Raw genomic sequence first — 21,511 nt, forward strand, 5'->3', positions numbered from 1 at the left:
TTGTGGGAAACAAATAAAGAAAAGATACAATCCCATGATTGCAAGAAATAAATAAAGAAAAAATTCAAATGATACAAAATCAAAGATAATGGAGTTGATGGAAATTAATATATTTTCTATAGAAGAATTGTCATGCTTTCCAAATATATCTTTCCACATATAATAATATTCCAACAGTTTTCATTACCATATGTCTCTCTGCATGGGACTAACGTTAACTCAATTTTGGTCTAGTAGGTTGAGTAATCATATCTAGGTCATTATTGATTATCAGGACCTAAATCGATACCTATTGAGCTTTTCCAGGTTATGATCCAATCCATTGAGAAGCCTAACTATTGTTATATATTCAGACGCTGGAAGTTTGTATCTATGTAGATGTTGAGTTGGTGAGTGGGGTCAAAGTATTATTTGATGTCTCACACAATTGTGGAGGCTATTTTATATCCATTTGTTGAGTGGGACCAAGTAAAATTTGATGTCTCACAATTGTGAAGGCTATGATTTTTTCTTTTATACCCATTTTTTAAGCCACTCGTACTATTCCTGTCTGCTTGCATGATGATGACAATGTCCTTAAGATCTTAAATTGTTGAACTTTTTGACAAGCTCATGAAGCACATTGAGATCACTTTTTTATTTAGTTAGACTTATCAGTTTAAATACTCATTTCCTACCTGTAGTCTTCTGAATAGCTTACATTATAAGCTTGGAAAAACCCAGGCACAAACAGAAAAATTCTGAATTTAACTTCTTTTTTATTTACACGAACACAGAGTACATTAGAGGAAGGCTGTATTATAACCTGAGTTGAAAGAGAGCAAGGTTTGAAATGCCTTGCTTACATTATAAACTTGGAAAAACCCAGGCACAAACAGAAAAATTCTGAATTCAATTCTTTTTTATTTGCATGAATGCAAAGTACATTAGAGGAAGGTTATATTATAACCTGAGTTGAAAGAGATCAAGGTTTTAAATCCCTTGGGATGGGGGCATCCCGCCATGTCCTAGTGGCTGTCTTGATCGAGCATCTTGGCACATGCCTAAGACACCCTTATATATATATATTTATTTTTCTAAAATTCACCTTGAAGTTTTACTGCTCTATTTGTTGTTTAAACAAATTTGAACTTCAAAAGTAATATATTTATGATAAATTGGTTCCATTTAAAACTAACACTATAATGCATTATGGTTTTCTAGGCATTTTGCAGCATTGGTACTTCAAATCATGTCGACCACATGAAAAAGTCCTACAAATCTATCTTTTCTCCGATCATACAAATAATTTTCTTTTGTTTTTCCTAACTTTTGTTCTCTCTTTCCTATGCACATATGTGGTCCCCTCCTGTTGCCTTGGAGGAGAAAAAAAATCCCATGATTCCTCTAGTCGCTCGTGATCCAATCGAGATGAAGGCGGGCCAATCTGGATAGAGGTCGGAAATATGTTTCAGCATCTCGCACCCATCCCAGGTGTCAGGATCTCAATGGAATAGGACGAGATGGCAAGGATGGCCCCTGTCTCTCTGGGACTTCAATCAGTAAAGGAGAGGGCAAACTTTTATGACAATTGGACATGTAGTATGTAGGCTAAGTAACAGGAGTGCCAAATCAGGTTGACATATTTAAAGAGGTAGAACGGACTAGGTGTGAGTGGAAGTAGTTCAATATGATGCTAAGCTATGTTTCATAAGACTCAGCCTTGAATAAAAATTATAGAAAAGAATGATCAAGGTGACAAAGCTTGTTTAGATTTTCCTACTCATTTTGTCATCCTTCATGTATTTTTGAATCCATTTAAATTTTCAAGTATTCTAATGTTCTTCTCTTGTTATTGTTTTATTTCAGAAAGTGAGAGATGTAGGACCAATTATGGATGACCTACATTGTGTGGAAGGACCTAGGAAAAAGATTGCATTAGGAATAGGTCTAATTCGGTGGCTGCCGTAAATCTGTAAAATGGGACAACACAGCAGTGATAAATTTTTTTGACTAAGGACAAATAAAAGGTCAAATAAACTTTTTCTAGTTTTTTGGTATTGGGGAAAGAGAGGAGGAATAGAGTTTTGAAGGATTCTAGGGTAACTGAGAGGTTCCGTGATTGATGTGTAGCTGATTCAGAAAACAGTGTGTGCAGAATAAAGATGATATCGAGAAGAAAATAAAGACAAAAGAAGAGATACCATCAAGGGAAGAGAGAGTGAGAGAGAGAGGAGGAGGAGGAGGAGATAAATGGGCCGAAACTGGCCGGCAGGTTCAAAGCAAATCATGTACAATGCTTCTAGCGGCCAACCATAAGGCCTTTTTATAGATTTTACATATGTTGACTTGCAAGTAAACTAGGGTTCTAAAAAATTAATTATATCTACAACCTTTCTTGAAAAAACAAAATTTAGAATCCCACATAACCCAAATAGATCAAATCCTAAGGACTATGACTTGCCCAAACCCAGAATATGCTGAAAGCAGGACCTTTTCACACCAATCCCACTTAAAATGGGACCCTAAAACTTATTTTACAAATGATCCAAATAGAAGTCCCGAAAATACAATAAAATATGAGATGTACTCATTTTTGTTTGCCATTAGTATGGGTTTTCTCTCTGTTGTGCTCTTGCTTGTCGGTCAGTCAATTACTTGTTTTCCAATATACTGACTTTTTGGTTTTACATTTCTCTGTTGTCTTTGCTCAAAATGAAAAAAAAAAAAAAATCTTTGTTAGAAGGATATATATGTATTGGATACACTATCAGTTAGCCATTTGTGTGGTTGTTGTTGTAGGTTTCTCTTTGCAACTGGTTCCTACTCAATCTAAATATCCTAATTCTCAAAGGTAGTGTTTGGCAGCCATTTTGGTATTCCTGGAATAGGAATACCAATTCTCCAGAATACCTATTCACCATCCCTATTCCAATTTTGTGTTTGGTTGGAAATTTGCAGGGCCTACTGGAATTATACATTGTTATTCCCTAAACTAGAATAAGGTGAAACTATTTCTCATCATTTCTCTAGAATAAGCTATTCTATGGTGAAACATGGAATAGCTTAAACCAGGTGGAAGGGAATAAGGTGCAATTAATGCACCTTTGACCGGAATTGTTAAACCCGCGGGCTGCACTGCCATTTCATAGTGTGTTTGGGGGAATAAGGTGGAATAAGCCCTTATTCCACCTTATTCCCAGCAACCAAACGCTACCCAAGTGTCTTTGTTGTCCTTCCTCTCTTCATCCTCTGTTGTGATTCATTAATTTGAACCTTGAGCCCTCACTTGACTGGTACTATCTGCAGCTTAGTTGAACTTCTAATCCAGAATTTCTGCTTTACTGGTCATAATCCTGAGGTTCAATCATTGTACTATTCTCTTATCTTGTTTCCTTCCTAAGTTTAACTTGTTACCTCTGTTACTATGTTTATTCTGTCGAACATTCTCCATGACCTCATGTGCTGATCCACTCAGAAATTTCAGCTTTTTAACTGCCGTGCAGTATCTTTATTGCCCGGGACTATGATATCTTATATCACCAGAATTTCTGGTCATTTAACTTGCTAGAGCATGATAATCAGTATTTTGATCTTTCAATTTCATCAGGGTTTTAAAGTTTTCAAATGGTTGGGGCTTGTCTTTCCTCTCCAACACCAATCTTGTAATCTTCTTCTACCTGAAATTTTCCTTCTGTAATCTTGTTTATAGTATGTTCTTTGGTATGTTGGAGTGCTTAATGTGATTGCTATTAGACTATTAATATTTCTGTCCATGATGCTTCCTCATAAAACTGTGTTGTATCAGAAGGCCGGTTATAAGTTTTATCAAAACATTATTTTACTGCACCAGATAATCCTAAGTCGGGCTTTAGCAGTGTACTTCAGGATTCAATAACATTTGAAATCTGATGCTGCAAAGTTTTGACTTCACTGCAGGAGAAGACAAATATGTGGTTTTCATCTCAGGATTGAGTGTTGGGAGTAACATGTTCAATCCTCTTCAATTCCAACTTCTAGTTGACCATATAACTGGGCATTTGGGTGATGAAAACGTATGCAGTTTTTCTTTAAAAAAATTACTTAATTTTGGAATCAATATTTGTCTTTTAACATGGAACAGGAGCAAAGCATTGCATCTCAAATAGTTCGTGTTGTAATTGCTGGGAATTCTGTACGGATATCACAGGGCATTCTTAATGGTCAGGTAAAATGGCTGTTTATTAGGTAATGAAATTCAGCAAGCACTAAAGATTAATTTCTTGAGATGGCATCTTTCTTAGGTATATTATCTGATGAATTATTGTTCCCATCATATTATTGAGGAATGTACCGGCAATATGCACATGAATTGTATGTTTTTGAGGACATGCAGATATTAGCTCCGAAGGATCAGTCTAGGCTAACAGAACCAATCAAAGAGTTTGATATATCATTGATTCAGGTTTTAATTCTCATCATTGGGTTCCTTAGTGATGTCCTATTTCTAGAACAATTATAACCTCTGTTTAAAAAGGAGCTCATTGAAGTTTGTAATACTATTAGTTTTTTATAATGTTCTTGTCAGACAATTTAATTAGATTTACTAATTTACTTCTCCAGCTTGCAGCTGCTATGCCTGTGGATATCATGCCAGGGCCTAGTGATCCAGCTAATTTTTCCTTGCCCCAACAGGTTTTTGCTCTTTACACGGAAATATTACTGAAGCACAATATTTTGCGCTTATGCAAAGTCTTTCTTTTACATAATACCCTTTAATTTACTTGTATTCTACTCTTGTTCAGCCTTTGCATAGGTGTCTTTTTCCAGGAGCATCAGTCTACAACACTTTCCTCTCATGTACAAATCCTCATCAATTTGAACTGGATGATGTTCTGTAAGCAATGAGCATCCCTTAAAGTTTCTCCTTGAGTAAGTTAGAGTTCTAATTAAGAAACATGCTGTTTAGGTTTCTTGGGACATCTGGTCAGAACATAGACGATCTTAGTAAGTATTCTGATGCCAAAGACAAACTTGAATTTATGGAGAGAACGTTAAGGTGGAGGCATCTGGCACCAACAGCTCCAAATACACTTGGTATCACTTTGCTACCACATAAAATATGTCATTTTCTTTTCCTGCTTCCTGTATTCATTCAAATACTTGACAAACGAGCTGAAGTGCTGCTAAAATTATTTTGCTATTTTGGATGTAACCGAACAGAATTGTCATAACAAAAATTAAGAAAGAGACAAATAAAGTATCCATTATGTGTCATTTTTTTCCTGAAATTCTATTACATCATTGCAAGTAGTTTTACTTATCAAAATGTTTTTATCTATTTTTACACTGTCAGGATGTTTTCCCTATACTGACAAGGACCCCTTCCTCATTGAGAGCTGTCCACATGTATATTTCATTGGCAATCAGGATAAATATGAAACTCATTTATTACAAGGTAATTTTGACTCTGAAAAGGCCTTCCTTGAATTTGTTATCATGTTCAAAAGTAACAAGTCAGTCTTTCTTCCCTGTAGGACCTGAGAAGCAACCAGTAAGGCTAATCTGCATTCCCAGATTTTGTGAGACTGGAGTTGCCATTGTGGTATGTTCTAATGTGCAGTTAAAGTATATTTCAGCTCATCTGAATGGTATAAAAATGAAGATATTCCTTGGTCTATAATTGAAAGAAACCAAGATATAGTAAAATCAATAGTGACATGCCTGTATGATTTAGCATGGGGAGTTGAGTGACTGGGATAACACCATTCTTTACACTTAATTAGTTATTAGATCGTTACTCAAAATATAGGTTTCCTAACCTCAGTCGGTTATATGAATTTCTTTTAGACTATATGGATGTATATTATCATATAATTGTAAATTAACTTTGTTAGTAGCAATTTGAAAGTTGTAAATTCAAAGAATGCAGTCCTTAAAGTTTTAACTCTTTTGCTAGTTATTTTTGGTCAAAAAATGCCAGCAATAGGATGTATTATCCATAGATGCCGTGTCCTAGGAAAATGCTTGATGGTTATGTTTGTGGGAGGACAGATTATATTGAGCTCAAGCTGTGTCGTAAGTCAATAATTTTTGACACATCAAGTGCCCCCATAGTGCATATATTTTGGTGACCTTGCTTTAATGATATAATGGGCCCGTGCTATGCACATGTCTGTCGATGAGTGCACTTGTATTGGTTTGAGATGAGGTTCTATCCATGCTACTTTGGTGCCACCAGACATGTATTGTGCTAGGCCTGGACTGACATAAGGCATAGGCAAGGTTTTAAATTTTATGGGATGGGGCTATCCTGATTTTCTTATGAAACATGATGTGCACATGTCAGGATCGTTCACATGCTGAAATTAAGATGTTGAAAATAAAATCAGACTTAGAGTTAGACCTTTACCTTTGCACGGATCGATGATTTTCGCAGCTGATGATCGTGGTAATCTGGTGAGGTTCTTGCAGAGCCGCATACGCATCTGGCCTCTACGAATATCCACACGAGGCCCTCGATCCGATCGGAGGCCTGCGTCTTCACCGGGATACTAGCTCCCTTGCAGAAGACACCTCTTGATGGTTATCGAATCGATCCCTCTCTTGATTCTCTTCTCAAGATAACTAAATAGATCTAAAATAAGAGGATGAAATCAGATCTAATTTGATTTAAATTCTTCAAAGAAATCAGATCTAATCTGATTTCTTTTTTCCTTTTTCTCTTCTCAAGAGAAACATAAGAAGATCTAAGAAAAAAGAAAGATGAGAGATCAAATTTCTCTTTCTTTTTGTTCTGTCCAACTCTTGGACTGAATCAGGAGGAGGAGATGAATCATACGTCCAACTCTTGGACTTGAAAGGAGGAAGAAAGGGAGAGAAGAAGAACATCCGACACTTGGATGAAGAAGAAAAAGGAGAGAGGGGAGGCGTCAACCTTAAGACCCACGCCCCTCCTTTTCTTCTTTTGTGCGCTCGCCGCATCTCATGCTTGCCCTCTTTTTTGTTTTCATGCCAAAACTGAATTAGGAGGTGCTTCTTTTCTTATCTCACATTGAAATCAAATGAGGCGGCCCTCTCTTTTTTAAACCATATAACTCAGGGTGGGTTAGATAGGAGTCCAAAAGCACTTGGAATCTTATAAGATAAATGCCGCCCCCTAATTTGTGTGCCTCCCTTAATTTTCATGCTAAAATCAGATTACCGTGAGGGAGAGTGGGGCGTGAGGCATCTGAGAAGAGTCCTGCAGGTTAAATTCCTCTTACGGATAATATTTCAATTTGGTTTGAGTCCAATCTGATTTAGGTTTCCAAATAAGTCAAGTGCTTATGGAGTTAGTCTAAACCTTTTAGACTAATGAAACCCAATTTGATTTAAACTCAAAGCAAATCAAATCAAATCAAATTAAATCTGAATTTGATTTGATTAAGCTCAACCCTATTATTTGATCAAATCAAATAATTAGCAACAATTGTAATTAAATCCTATAACTTACTAACTCTTAGTAAGTCCTTCATGTAACTTTTACATATAAGTTCAATCGTCAATCATATTGACAATTAGATTCCTCTGTGATTCATAATTGCGGATCAACTATTTGATCGGATAAAGATCTCTTTTGTGTGTGACACCATATGTTCTATTTTGTCTGATAGTGAGATATACTGTGATTCCTATCACAATATCATTGAAATTCTTTTCGATGGGTTGGAACGATTCCAACTCTGTCCATCAAGGATCATCGATCATTAAGACGACGCTCGACGAGTCTCACGATCTACCAGTGACACCTAGCAGTATGTAGTGGCAATCCAGCAGAATAGAATATTGAACCTTTAGGTGTAGTTATCGTGTGATTCGATTCTTCTATCGTGAGTTCCGACAAGACAGAGGTCATGGATAACTCGTCAAACCTCATCGCTTGTCATATGTAATATTAAATTGACTGGAGTTCATAAGTAAAATCTTATGAAAATCTTTTTCATCATTCACTCTGCCATGGCCATGACCTTCTGTACTCAGTCTTATGAATAACATAGGACTACTTTTCTATCAAGATCGATAGATCTCTTCTAGGTGCGCATCCTACTATAGTGAATCTACTGCAGCAAACGTCTACTACAAGAACCCATATGGCTAGAAATCATGTTTATGTGTAGTCAAACTACAGCAATCCTACTGTAAGCAGTCGAGGCACCGCAGGTCAGAGGACTACTCACATCACTGTAGCATCGAGTATATCACTGACGAGTGGATAGACATCCATATGTCTAGTATTGTTCACGCTCTGTACCATTCTCTAACAATATCTACACTCGCTCTAGTGTTTTCATACTGATTCGAGACGCGTCTGTCCAGAGAAAAGCGATTTGTGCACCAATCTTCCAATCAGCATTCGTATAATCTTGTAAATGCAAATCGAATCCTTGATAGTAAAGAAAATAGTTTGCAGATGATCCATCGATCTAGAGCATTTAAGAATTAATCATCAATGACACGTCTCAAATTCTCAATTTTTGAGAATGTGTCATCATCCTATTAATTTTTTGGACGATTCATGGACACATGATTCAACATGAATGAAAATTAATTCGATTTGTTTTATTCAATTACAAAACTATGCCATTAGAAAGGTTATATGTGTCGGTCAAGTTAGCTTCTAGGCCATTCATCTAACAATTTTCCACTTACACTGAAGCCAATTGGCCATCAACCTAAGCCTCATCTTCTCAAGATGAGCTTTAGTCTCCTGCTGGCACAAAGCTTAGTCAGTAGGTCCATCTCGTTCTTCGTGGTGTCTAACTCTCTGCACCTCAATACTCGAGATATTCGCGAATCTGATGGAATCGTTGCTCTATATGTTTAGACTTTTGGTGAGACCTTGATTTTTCAATCGGAGCTATGGCATCGATGTCATTGCAGTAGGGTTATATGACATCACATGTCATCACTCCAAGCTCTGCAACAAACTGTATAAATCAGAAAGCTGCCTTAACTCCCTTAGAAACGACGATGAACTCTTATCTCTATAGTGGAATTTTCAATGATCGATTATTTGGAACTCTTCCAATATACTGCACCACCATAACATAGGAATACACATATTGATGTAGACCTTCTATCATCAATCTATGTATATCCCAGAATTCTAAATTCTTCTCCTTAAAGAACCAAGAACATATCTTTAGTCCTTCTGAAGTACTTAAGGATATATTTCATAGCTATCCAGAGCTCCTTGTGTAGATTCGACTGAGATTTTGCTCGTGACATTCACTACAAGAGTTGTATCAAGTCATGTACATAGTGTAGCATACATGGGGCTCCCTATAGCAGAAGCATAAGGGATTTAAGCTCATGCACTCAATCTCCTCAGGTGTGCTAGGGCACATTTTTTTTGAATGATGAACTCTATGCCTAGAGGATACAATTCCTCTATTAGAGTTTTTCATGCTGAACTCCTTCAGCACTTTCTCTATGTACATTTTCTGTGAGAGACGAAGCACCTTCTTAGATCTATCTCTATAGATCTTTAATTTTAGAATATAGGATGCTTATCCTAGATCTTTCATGGAGAATTTTTTTGACAACCAGATCTTAATCGAGGTCATCATGGGAACAATATTCCCAATTAGGAGGATGACATCTACGTACAATACGAGGAATGTCAAGCACTCCCACTGACCTACTTAAAGACTCATGGTTCCTCTTTGTTCTTAGTGAAATCAAACATTTTGATCACATCATGGAAACGATGACACCATCTCGTAATAGTTTTAGAGATCATCTCCATGTTCCTATCTTCCATGAGGAACATTTTCTCTACATCCTCTGTAAATATATCCTTGTACTTTTCAAAAGGATAGGAGATTCAACTAAATCTACGAGGTGGATGAGGTACACCATTTACTAGCTCAATGAGTTCTATAGGCTTTATGACTCATTGTTGCTCTTAAGAGATTTTTTCTTCGAGCTATAATTGTCTCCCACTGTTTCCATCATGGATAAACTGTTTTTCAGAAAGACTGTCAGATCACAATGTGATTGTGATCCTCTAGAAGGCAAAATTAGTATTTCAAAACTCTTTTAGATACCCTACGAGCTCTCATAGACCTAATCTCTATCTTGTCTGCCTAATATTGCTTGACATGGGCCGGACATCCTTGAATCTTGCGATGATCAAGACTTAATTTCTTACTATGTCATATCTTATATGGTGTGGCAAGAACGGATTTAGAGGGAATCCAATTTACTAAGTAATTAGTGGTAAGCTAAGCATATCTCTTAAATAATGAAAAAGTCAGTGAAGCTCATTATGGATCGAACTATATCCAAAAGGATCCGATTTCTTCAATCTGAAAATTCCGTTGAGGCATTTCAGGTGGAGTCCATTATAAGACTATGCTATTTTTCTTGAGATAATCGAAAAATTTTTTAGATATTATTTTTTTCGATCTAATCGAAATATCTTTAGGGTTTTTTCAGTTTGCTTCTCTACTTTATATCTGAATTCTTTGAACATTTCAAAGGCTTCAGATTAGTGTATCTCATACACATACCTGTATCGTGGACAATCAACGGTACAGATAATTAAGTAGAGATAACTTTCTCTGGCTGTCATATCAAATGGGTCACACACACATCAGTGTGCATCAGGGCAAGTATCTCAGTGGTTCTTTCTCCATGTCCCACAAAGGGTAATTTGATCATATTTTCTTGAAGACGAGACTCACAGACCGGATATGATTCAATAGTCATGGAGCCCAAAGGCCCATCTTTTTTCAGTCTGTAAATCTTTTCTTCTCCTATATGATCCAGTCTAAGGTGCCATATATACTTGAGATTTATCTCATCACTGGATCTCTCAGATCCAACGGCATTCACTATTTGCTCGGATATATTCACATCAACATGCAAATGATGGAGACTGTTAATCATAAAGCCATGTCTATTTTATTTTCAAAATAAATGATACCGTAATTTTTATGAAAACTATCGAGCAGATCTGACATACCTTCTAAAGGTATGTCCCTTTCATTTTTCTTTTAGGATTTTCAGGTATTCAGGACAGTTTCTCCTCTCCACAGCGAGAATTGTGTCCTTTGAACTCTTCAAGGTCTCCTCAGTGGTCACCAAAATGTTGAATAACTCGGTCAGAGCGCAATCATTCTTGTTCATATAGTAGTAGTTTACTATAAACTACTTATACGAACTTGTAAGGGATTGTCGGATCAAATCCGCCTGCAATTTCTAATGTTGGGTCATGTCGAGCTTCTCAAGCTCATCTATGTCCTTGATTATTGTCAAACAATGCTCATGGACAGATTGCCTTTGATTCATCTTAGCGTTGAAGAGCCTTTTAGACACTTCATAACGCATGGATTGGCTCTTTGAAAGAATAATGCCCTACAAGTCCATCGCATGAGTGATGTGATGGGGTGTTTTCTATATTTTATCTTTCTAACTCATGTATTTGATATTAAATTATTAATAAAATTAGATATTTTCATTATATGCCGCATCTTAATATTTGTTTAAGATTATAATGAATCCCATAGATTAGGACAATAGTTTTAGGGCCATGATGAGATCACGCCAGCGAGATGTAAATCCTTGATAGTTCTAATCTAAAATATTCTCGGTCGTAGGTTCATTGAATCAGAGATCAATGATACCGGTAAGACTGGCACATCCTATGTATGCTCGATGAAGAGGATGGTTGATTTTACAATCACTTGTGTGGTGACATTAATACAAGGATGTGGGTGCTCATTGGAGAATGAGTTCACTGAATTGACCTATCGAGAGAACATTTAATGGAGTTTTATATGCTTGTTAGCTGATTGTTCTCTAGTGAAAGTTGTGTAAGTGATCTTTAGATCTTAGATCATCATGGTATCTTGTATATATGAATCTATATTTTGGTTCATTTCCTAACTTGACTCTTTGAGCCTTGTATGGGATGTTCTGGACACGATGAAGTGTGCATGGAGGTTGTGAATGGTCAATAAGGAATCGATCACTCCTTATAAGGGGAGCGAACATCTTATATGATTTTATAGGTTGATGATTCAAGAAGTCTTTGGCCAAAGCAAGATGATAATTAGAAAGTTTCTAATGTATCATCAATTGAATCATCATTTTCTGATCGAGATATATAGAGATAAGTGTTTGGATTTGATATGATTTCATGCCCATAACTCATCTGGGGTGTATGATCGAAGAATTGAATTGTACGGTAATTTTCCATTGAAGGGTATTTTTGATATTTTTATCAAATTTCATATCTTTCGGATAGTCATGATATATTGCTAGACATCAATCTTGACTTGTGGACTTGCAAGAATTAAAAGAGTTTAATTCAGAAATTAATTGGAAAGTGTTCTGATTAATTGATGCATTTGGGCTGACCTAATCTAATCGGATTGGTTTAGATCATGAGTCTGAGTCCACTGCTGGCTAGATATGGAACCAATGGGTCACATACATTAGAGATTTGATTGGTCTCATCTATTTGGATTTATTGTAAGTTTTATGAGTTAAATTAACTTGCTAGCATATGGATTAACCCAAGTTTCCAATTGGATTTAGTTCTAAGGTGTTTGAGCTAACCCTACCCTGATGCCTTGGACTTAATGTGATTAGGTTCAAACCTTAAGACATTAGATGGCTTAATTAAATTAGTATGAAAGAGTTTCATTCTAATCCAACTCTTCCACGCCATTCACCACATTAAAATAAAAGCACCGCCCTTTAGTTTTGTGTGTCCAGGAGTCCTTTTGGAGCACTCCTCTTAACAACCTTCCTTTAATTTCCATGCATTGCTTTATTCCATGCACCATTAGATGTCTTTTGGGAATATGTGGGCGCAGAAGAGGAGTCCTTCTATATGAAGGCTCTTCCATACCATAAGTAATTACACGGTGAATTAATTCTCCGTAGAAACCTATGAGTCATTGCATGGGAAAACTAAGTGCCAAAGGAAGTTTCTCACGCCTCTTGGTTTTCTATTTAAAGGAGGCGCTACATGGGATGTGGCGTGCAAATCCTAAGGGCTTAGGCGTGAGATTGAGAGGAGAAAAGAAGGAAAAAATATGAGAAAAAGATAAAAAAAAAAGTGAGAGAAAAATAGAAAGAAAAGACAAGAGAGAAAAGGAAAGGCAAGAGTTGCTTATCCTAGGGCTTAGAAAATCCAATAGTTGGATTTCTGAATCAGATCTGGGTGGTGAGATCTTTCGAGAAAAGATTTAGGTATGGTCTAAGTGGAGGTTCGAAGGCAATCAAGAGATGGTGCAATCTATCCTTGAGAAGAAAATTGACAGTGAACTTGTGAAGAAAGCTGCAGCACTACATCGAGTTGGGAAGGTGATCAATCTTGTGTGGATCAACGTTGGAGGATATTTACTTTGGTGTCTTGTAGGGACCATCCTAGCATCGATCGTCATCTTCTGGAAGGTATAAATTCTACCTTATATGCATGCTTGATTTGTTTGATTGAAATCTACAAGGTGTTTCTTGGATTTGTGTTCTGGTTAACATGTTTTAAGAGTTAAAACATGTAATTTTTTTTTAAAGTTATATTCCGCTATGCAACTGGAATCCAACACTCTTCTCACCATACAACTCTTGTATGTGAGTCAACATAGCCCAAGCAGTCTTCATGACTTGGCGTTGTAACTCATTTGACTTAGACGCCAATTTGTTACACTAGATCTTGGTACGATCATCCATCCAATTTTCCAGTATTTCTTATTGGTCAGCGGTCGGACGGTTTGGTAACACTAGGATTTTCTGGTCCTAGACATAGCTAAGCTTCTCGGAACTCAAAAATAATTTTTAGGTTCCAGAGCTAGTCCTTATAATAGGGTCTGGTTAGTCAATTGTTTTCTAAAAATAGACAGGGTTGAAGGTAGACATTTCTTAGCAGAGAGAAGAAGATTCTAGTTAGATTTTTGTAATTAATTTGTTTAGTTTGTTTTAGAGGTTTTATTTTAAAAACAATCTCCTATTATTTCTGCGAATTCCTACATTCCTCGAGCAGGAAAACTTGACAGATCTTGATGAATATTTCAACCAATGTCTGGACAACTCTTGTCCAATGCTTCTCAAGCAAATTGTATGGAATTTGGTCTCTAAGTCCTGAGACCTCATCTGACAGATCTTGACCTCATTTCTTAGTTAAGTCAGATCCACTATGGAGCGTGAGTGAAGCCGTCATTGGACTATCACCTGACAGATCTTGGGCCCAACTTTATCTCCACTTTGCAGCATCTCATGCCAATAGAGTGGTTGCTTCTCCCCTGATGCAACTGAACCACTATCCAGTCTGAGAACAATCAACATCGGAGAGGACACGGCACTACAATGGTGGAAGACTCCTCGACTTAATATTAACAAGGAGATTTTAATTTAGGTCTCTTTAATCCTAATTAGTCATAATTGTTATGACTAACCCTAAAGGCGTGGGCTAGCTCGAATCATCAAGCAATCATATTAAGACTAATCAATCAAATTGGTCAGAAAAGTATAAGATCGGTGGGGGTCCCCTCGTTGCTTTCCTTAGATACCAATAAATTGATCAGGTCAGCGAATGGAACCAATCAAATAACCACCTCTCTTTAGGTCAAATCGAACTATTTTCCTTAGACACCAATTGGTCAATTAATTTCGAATAGGTTAGCTTGTGTAACTCAGGCTCGAGCCACTGAGCCAAATCAGGTCTTTAAGTTAATCGATCCAACATGTGGCTGTTAATCGATGTGATCAATCTATAATTATTGGGTTGATCTCGAGTACTCTTGACCTAATTCTAATCAATTCTTGATTGGGTTGGGTCAACCGCTCATCTCGATTGAGCCCCACCATTTATTAATCGATTATCCAAAAATAATCGAATTACTAGGCCTAATTAAACTATCCAAGCTCAAACCCTCATGTTTTATACTTAATTTCAGATCTTTAATTCTCAATTTCAAATCTTAATTAAGTGCGTTATGAATATGAGGTAGTTTAGATGTTGAAACAACTTTCAGATCTAAACTATAATCTATGTATCTCATACATAAGCATAAAATCTGATCTAAACATGATCAAATATATCGCATATATATATATATCAAAGATTAGATCTAAACATGAAAACACCTTTTCAAGTAAGGTTAGATCCTAAATGGTTTTGGATCTAGGGTTTTATACAAAAGTAAATTCTTTCTTTTCGCGATTCTTCTTGATTCATATAGGCACCCCTTCCACTAGTCCTCTATGGCAAGATGGCTTTTACTATGAATCTCGATGAGTACTAGGCTACTAAGAATTTAATATACATCTACGCATATCACATATGCATAAACAAATTTCACACATTTCATGTATTTAAATTAGATCTAATCTAATTTATCAAATCTGATTTTCAGATCTTAATGACTTGCATGTGAAGCTAAAACCTGACTCTGATACCACTTGAAGGAAGTCTGACTTCCGGGATATGCATTTAGAAATTTAAAACTAGCAGCAAAAAAAAAATTCTGATCTAGATTAAAATAATTTTAATTTATTATGCATAAAATATAGATCTAATCTACATATGCCAGGATCGTTCACATGCTGAAATTAAGATGCTGAAAATAAAATCAGATTTAGAGTTGGATTTTTACCTTTGCGCAGGTCGATGATCTCCGCAGCTGATGATAGTGGTAATCTGGTGAGGTTCCTACAGAGCCGCACATGCATCCGACTTCTATACATATCCACATAAGGCCTTTGATTCGATCGGAGGCCTGCGTCTTCATCGGGGTGCTAGCTTGTAGAAGACACCTCTTGATAGTTGTCGAATGGATCCCTCTTTTGATTCTTTTATCAAGAGAACTAAATAGATTTAAAATAAGAGGATGAAATCAGATCCAATCTGATTTAAATTCCTTAAAGAAATCAGATTTAATCTGATTTCTTGTTTCCTTTTTTTCTTCTCAAGAGAAACATAAGATCTAAAAAAAGAGGAAGATGAGAGATCAAATCTCTCTTCCTTTTTGTTCTGTCCAACTCTTGGACTGAATCAGCCGGAGAAGGAGATGAATCATGAGTCCAACTCTTGGACTTGAAAGGAGGAAGAAGGGAGAGAAGAAGAACATCCAACACTTGGATGTTGAAGAAGTAAAAGGAGAGAGGGGAGGCATCAACCTTAAGACCCACGACCCTCCTTTTCTTTTTTTGTGCACTCCCCACATCTCACGCTTGCCCCCTTTTTTGTTTTCATGCCAAAACTGAATTAGGAGGCGCTTCTTTTCTTATCTCATGTTGAAATTAGATGAGGCGGTCCTCTCTTTTTTAAACCATATAACTTAAGGTGGGTTAGATAGGAGCCTAAGAGCACTTGGACTCTTATAAGATAAGTGTCGCCCACCTAATTTGTGTGCCTCCCTTAATTTCCATGCTAAAATCAGATTATCGTGAGGGAGAGTGGGGCATGAGGCATCTGGGAAGAGTCCTTCTGCAGGTTAAACTCCCTATGGATAATATCCCATTTGGTTTTGGTCCAATCTGATTTAGGTTTCCAAATAAGTCAAGTGCTTATGGACTTAGTCTAAACCCTTTAAACTAATGAAACCCAATTTGATTTAAACTCAAACGAAATCTAGTCAAATCAAATCTGAATTTGATTTGACTAAGCTCAATCCTATTATTTGGTCAAATCAAATAATTAGCAACAATTGCAATTAAGTTCTACAATTCACTGACTCTTAGTAAGTTCTTAATATAACTTTTACATATAAGTTCAATCGTCAATCATATTGACAATTAGATTCTTCTGTGATTCATAATCACAGATCAACCATCTGATCGGACAAAGATCTTTTTTGTGTTACTCTATAAGTTCTATTCTATCTAATAGTGGGATATATTATGATCCCTGTCACAATATCATCGAAATTTTTTTCGATGGGTTGGAATGATTTCAACTCTGTCTATCAAGATTATCGATCATTAAGACGACGTTCGAATCGGTTGGTGCAGTTATCATGTGATTCGATCTTTCTATCATGAGTCTCGATAAGACGGAGGTCATGGATAATTCGTCAAATCTCATCGCTTGTCATATGTAATATTCAATCAACTTGAGTTCATAAGTGAAATCCTATGAAAATTCTTTTCCATCATTCACTCTGTCATGGCCATGGTCTTTTGAACTCAATTTATGAATAACATAAGATCAGGATTGCCGTATCGGCCTGAACCGGTCGGTACAGGGCGAATCAAGCTTATGGTCCGGTTCGGATCTTTTTTTTCAAAAAATAAGGGGTGCTAAATGGAATCGGTTGGTTCGGTCCGATACGCTGCAGGAACTGCTCGGTTCTTGCCTAAATCGCTCGAATCGGGCGATTCAGGCTGGTACGGCTCGATTTCGAGCCATATCGATTATGGCATGTGGGGGGATTGTGGGGGAGGGGCCATTATGTCGGGAGGAAAGCTTTAGCTTCTCCTTCCTACCTCCTGAGACCTCTGGCTTTCGAGTTAGGCTCGGTTCATCATGGAAATGAAAGAGGAAAAAAAATTATGGAGCTTGTGGATGCAAGAAATTTTGTCACAATCCTGTTGAGAAGGTGACAAAGATCAATCGAGAGCAAGATAATTTACCATTCTTTGCTTAATTTTTTTTAATTGTTTGATCGAAAAACGGCAACAAATACAAAATTAAGAAGAAATCATGCCAAAATTTATGATTTGGGTATGATTTCATTATATATTGTAGATCTTTAGACGATTTACACGGTGACGCGAAAATCATTAATTTTTATTATTTTTTTAAAATTTTTTTAATATATTTTTGAAAAAAATTTAAAAAAATAAATTTAAAAAAATTACTGTAAAATCATATTATTAAATTATTGTGCTTTGTTAATCTTGTAGAGATAAGTAAGAAGAAAGATACAGAGCGTGACATTGGCTGGAAACACGGCGAGATGCTCTCGGCTCGGCACCATTAGAAATGCAAATGGTGCAACACAGAGTTCAAGAAAGGAGGGATGACAGATTGAAGCAGCATTTGGCTGATGGTTACGGCGATGTGTCCATGTGTTGGAAATGCCCACAGGAGGTACGCCATTTGATGAAGAAGCACTTTGCTAATTTTAAAGCATCAAAAGAAAGGGCAAAGTAGAAAAGGGTAGAGATGGATCGTCGAGCCGCAGAGCCACCTTCCTATCATTCTAGAGAGTCAAAAAAGACTTTCGCTCCAGATAACGAGGCACAGATTGAGGCTGCCATTCAGGCGAGTCTGGATGATGGCCTGATATAGGCGAGTTTGGATGATCAGTATCGGTTAGAAGAGATGGCCTGATATAGAAAGCGATTTAGATCATCATGCTGTGAATCGGGGTTCGGCTCTTCGACTGTTGGAAGGAATCAGAGTTCAGGAGGACCATCTCAGTCAGAGAGATCGGCAGTAGAGGCAGGCACGGTATTTCGTCTATGTTGGGGGCTTTTGGCAGTAAGAGATTGTTTAGAAACATGGCAGTAGGAGCCACTATTCATGATTTGGATCTACAGACTTTTTCTAGCAAGGATTCAAAACAGCAAATGATTGAAAGCAGTTGAAGAAGAATAAGAAGAATATGTGGCGAGCTATTGGATCATGGTTTTATTTCAACCACATTCCAGCATATGCAGCAGATAATATTTATTATCAGTCTGCCATTTCAGCTATATAGACTGTCGGTCTAAATGTGGATCCCCCAATATCTAAGGACATTTATGGTCAGCTTCTTGACACTAACAAGGAGCTACAGAGATAGATTGCTTCTTACAACAATAAGTGGCTTACATACGGACTGACGGTGATGTGTGATGGTTGAATTGGTCCTACCAAATAGAGCATCATCAATTTCTTGACATATTCTGATGGAAAATAAGTCAATTGATGCTTCAGGTAAGGTGCATGTTACCGCATATATCCTTGGACTGATGGAGGAGGTGATTGACTCAATAGGAGAGCAGAATGTCATGCAGGTCATCACAGATAATGGGTCGCAATATAAGGTTGTCGGAGAGTTACTGATGGAGTGGCGATCGCATATTTATTGGATCCCATGTGCTGTACATTGTATTGATATCATATTGATGGATATTAGAAAGCTTCATAGAGTGCAGCAGACAGTAGATATGGCTCAGATTATTACTAGATTCATTTACATCATACATGGGTCCTATCATTGATGCGGACACATACGGAGGGAGATCTTGAGATCGGGTGTCACCAAGTTTGCTACGAATTACATAGCATTTGATAGCCTTTTAGAGAAGAAAGTAGTCTTACATTAGATGTTTGTCAGTGTTGAGTGGCAGGAGAGCAGATATGTGACGGCTGGCACTGAGGGAAGTCAAGTAGAGAATTTGGTGACGAGTCAGTCATTCTGGAGATGGACTGATAAGATAGTGAAGGTTATCAAGTCATTATATGAGGTGCTTCACGTCATGGACAGCGAGAGATATCCTTAGATGGATTTTTTATATCGTATGATGGAGAGGACAAAGAAACAGATCAGTGAGATAGATCCAAAACATGTCCAGGAATACATCAATATCATTGAGCGTCGCTGGGACACAGATGGGGAGGGATTTGCATCTAATCGGTAAGCACAAATGAAAAATTTTACTAAAAATTTTTTAGCTTTTGTACTTGTGTAAGTGTACTTAATTATTTGTAGATTTATCTGCAGCTTACTATTTGAATTCGGAGTTTCAGTATATCAGACCTGGGATAGATATAGATAGCGAGCTTCTCACTATTCTCCATAATGTGATATATAAGATAGTGTCCGATTCGAAAATCGCATCTGTGCCTGCAAGATGTATGTTATGTTACCTAATGTGTGAGCATTTAGCTGAATTCGATCCGTAATCAATAACATATTTGTTAATTTAAAAAATATATTTTTTATAGACGAAATAATTTAGAGAGAGGACGGACAGTTTTGGAGTTGCATCGGAGATGAATCCAGATAAATTATATATTAATAATGAGAAGACTGTTGACGTTACATACCTAGAGATATCATAAAATCTGATATGTAATTTTGCGTAATATTTTTGCAATTGAATGATGGATTCATTTTGGGCAGTCCGCAGATAATTTGAAAGCTGTGGCAATTCGCATTCTTTTCCAGACGATCTCCTCTAGTGGCTGTGAGCACAATTGGTCGACTTTCACCCTTATTCATAGTAAATAGAGAAATCATTTGACACAGAAGCACCTCAATGATTTTGTAAATATTCACTATAATTTGAGGTTGAGACTAAAATGTATCCAGGAGGAGGTGCACCTGAAGTTTGCAAATTCAACATTAGGTGATTATGATGATGAGGACGATGATCCGATGATTGGATGGCTTGCAGGACGACAGCAGGAGTTAGAGTTTGATGAGTCGGGATCCCCTCTACGACCAGCTAGTGTGGTAGCTAAGGGAGATTAGGGTGGATCCAGGGCAATGGGTAGAAAAAAATATTTCATATATGGTTTTAGTTGATCAGCCATAGCCTGAGAGGTCACAGGGGGATCATCATATGACTCGATGTCCGAGACATCCTCGCAGATGTTTGAGCGAGAAATATTTAGATGAGGTCGATTAGCAACAAGACATCCACCTCCCAAGCATTGAAAACTCAGTCAGAGGGGCACAAGGGGAGGAAAAGGAAAGACGGTTGCACGTACACCACTCTCGAGAGTGCAGGAGCTATTTGGCTCAGATTCGAAGATCGAGGAGAGTGATGATGGTACTAGTGGTCATAGATCTGATGATCCGGGAGAGATTGGAGGACAGGAGCACTGTTTATGAGACAACCGCAGGGTGGTATTCGATTCACCGGTGAGTCTCAACTTACACATGTCACATAAGATAGGGACCACGGTGGACGAGTCGGTAGAGCCGTAGGGAGTCGATTTCATATAGATGACGGGCTCCTAGAAGTCGTCTAGCATACGATGCAGCTGCAGACGATCTTGCATGTAGAGTAGGATTCATGGATATATTTGGATCATCTTCACATTATGGATCCTATGGTAGCCACCTTATGATCTATATGGATATAATGCATCTGAGACATCGTCTTCTAATGGTTACTATCCTATACTGTCTGGAGCGTCTTACGGATCAGATTTTACTATCGGTATATTTGGATGGGCTCCTTCACAGTCATACCATTATCCTAAGGATCTCTTAGAGCTAGAGTTTGAGTGTGAGATCTGAGATATCTTATAATCTAGAGAAGATGTCTTATGGATGAATATTCAAGAGTACAGTGCTGCTTGATTAGAGGGATGGATTGATGTTCCTCCAGACTATACCGGTGATTCAGATATTTACGAGCGTCACAGACACTCGACAAGATATTTGATACAGAGCAGATCTCGAGATTAGTATTTTATTCTTTATGCTTTGTACTTTAAAAATTTAGATATATTTTAATGTACATTTATATATTTTCTTTTTAATTTTAGGATGATAGAATTGTAATATAATGTAAATAAATATGTATTTGGATCAAGTTCTCTGTACGGTTGTAC

At 37.2% G+C, this 21,511-nt stretch overlaps 1 protein-coding gene across 2 annotated transcripts in view; it reads left to right on the forward strand.

Moving 5' to 3' along the window:
• The window catches only part of LOC105053504 (DNA polymerase delta small subunit), a 66,481-nt gene that overhangs the window by 34,408 nt on the left and 10,562 nt on the right, over window positions 1–21,511 (forward strand). For both annotated transcript variants that reach the window (XM_029267149.2, XM_010934694.4), the window contains exons 6-13: window positions 3,919–4,034; window positions 4,103–4,186; window positions 4,355–4,423; window positions 4,582–4,653; window positions 4,764–4,855; window positions 4,928–5,055; window positions 5,315–5,416; window positions 5,496–5,563. In XM_029267149.2, the coding sequence (XP_029122982.2) occupies window positions 3,919–4,034; window positions 4,103–4,186; window positions 4,355–4,423; window positions 4,582–4,653; window positions 4,764–4,855; window positions 4,928–5,055; window positions 5,315–5,416; window positions 5,496–5,563 (731 nt within the window). The remainder of the gene's footprint in view (window positions 1–3,918; window positions 4,035–4,102; window positions 4,187–4,354; window positions 4,424–4,581; window positions 4,654–4,763; window positions 4,856–4,927; window positions 5,056–5,314; window positions 5,417–5,495; window positions 5,564–21,511) is intronic.

The sequence above is a fragment of the Elaeis guineensis genome, chromosome 11 (genome assembly GCF_000442705.2).
Source record: "Elaeis guineensis isolate ETL-2024a chromosome 11, EG11, whole genome shotgun sequence".
NCBI lineage: Eukaryota > Viridiplantae > Streptophyta > Magnoliopsida > Arecales > Arecaceae > Elaeis > Elaeis guineensis.